Source organism: Mesitornis unicolor, unplaced genomic scaffold, assembly GCF_000695765.1.
Source record: "Mesitornis unicolor isolate BGI_N332 unplaced genomic scaffold, ASM69576v1 Scaffold51913, whole genome shotgun sequence".
In the NCBI taxonomy this organism is placed as follows: domain Eukaryota; kingdom Metazoa; phylum Chordata; class Aves; order Mesitornithiformes; family Mesitornithidae; genus Mesitornis; species Mesitornis unicolor.
Window position 1 is genome coordinate 1 of NW_010173605.1, and position 895 is coordinate 895.

General features: G+C 53.5%; 1 protein-coding gene across 1 annotated transcript; it reads left to right on the plus strand.

The window, feature by feature from the left end:
- Window positions 1-3: 3 nt before the first annotated feature.
- Window positions 4-501, plus strand: EVX1 (even-skipped homeobox 1; the record flags this gene model as incomplete). Its single annotated transcript, XM_010180769.1, has 1 exon — window positions 4-501. A coding segment is annotated over one exon (498 nt), but the record flags the coding sequence as incomplete, so codon positions are not given.
- Between the last annotated feature and the right edge of the window lie 394 nt (window positions 502-895).

Here is an 895-nt window from a genome sequence, read left to right on the forward strand (position 1 = left end):
AAGCGGCAGCGCCTAGCCATGACCTGGCCTCACCCGGCCGACCCGGCCTTTTATACCTACATGATGAGCCACGCGGCGGCCACCGGCAATTTGCCGTATCCCTTTCCCTCCCACCTGCCCCTGCCCTACTATTCCCACATGGGCATCGGAGCCTCGTCAGCCTCTGCCGCCACACCCTTCAGTACCCCCCTGAGGCCGCTGGACACCTTCAGGGTCCTTTCCCACCCCTACCCGCGACCAGAACTGCTGTGCGCCTTCAGGCATCCTTCCCTCTACCCTGCCCCGACTCATGGACTCAGCAGCGCCGGGGGCAACCCGTGCTCCTGCCTGGCTTGCCATAGCGGCCAGTCCAACGGGCTGGCGCAGAGATCCTCCGGATCAGACTTTACCTGTTCGGCCACAACCAGGACTGATTCTTTCCTCACTTTCACGCCCTCTGTGCTGAGCAAAGCCACCTCAGTTTCCATGGACCAACGAGAAGAAGTACCTTTAACGAGATAAACGTTCCTCTCAGGGTTATTAAAAACTCGCCCCTTTCCCGGGCTTCTCTTAGAGTCAATGTACCTACAGCTGATGTTTATTTAATCGTGTGCTCTCCCCAGAAGTGGACACCTACGGGGAAAAAAAAAAAGACTACAAATAGCTCAATCTTAAAAGAATTTACATTCCAAGGGGCGGAGGAGGGGTGGAAAGAAGGAAAGAAATAACTAGTGATTTATCTCTGAGAAGGATTTTAGGCGCAGAGGAGGAAGAAAACCAGCCCGGTAACCTATAGAAATGATCTGGGACTTTCTTTTCCATGGATAGACTTCTTACCAAGGGCTGGGGCTTCTGCGGGTCACAGCAACAAACCTTATGCACAAACCTACGAGATGGAGAAGGAAAATCTGAAATA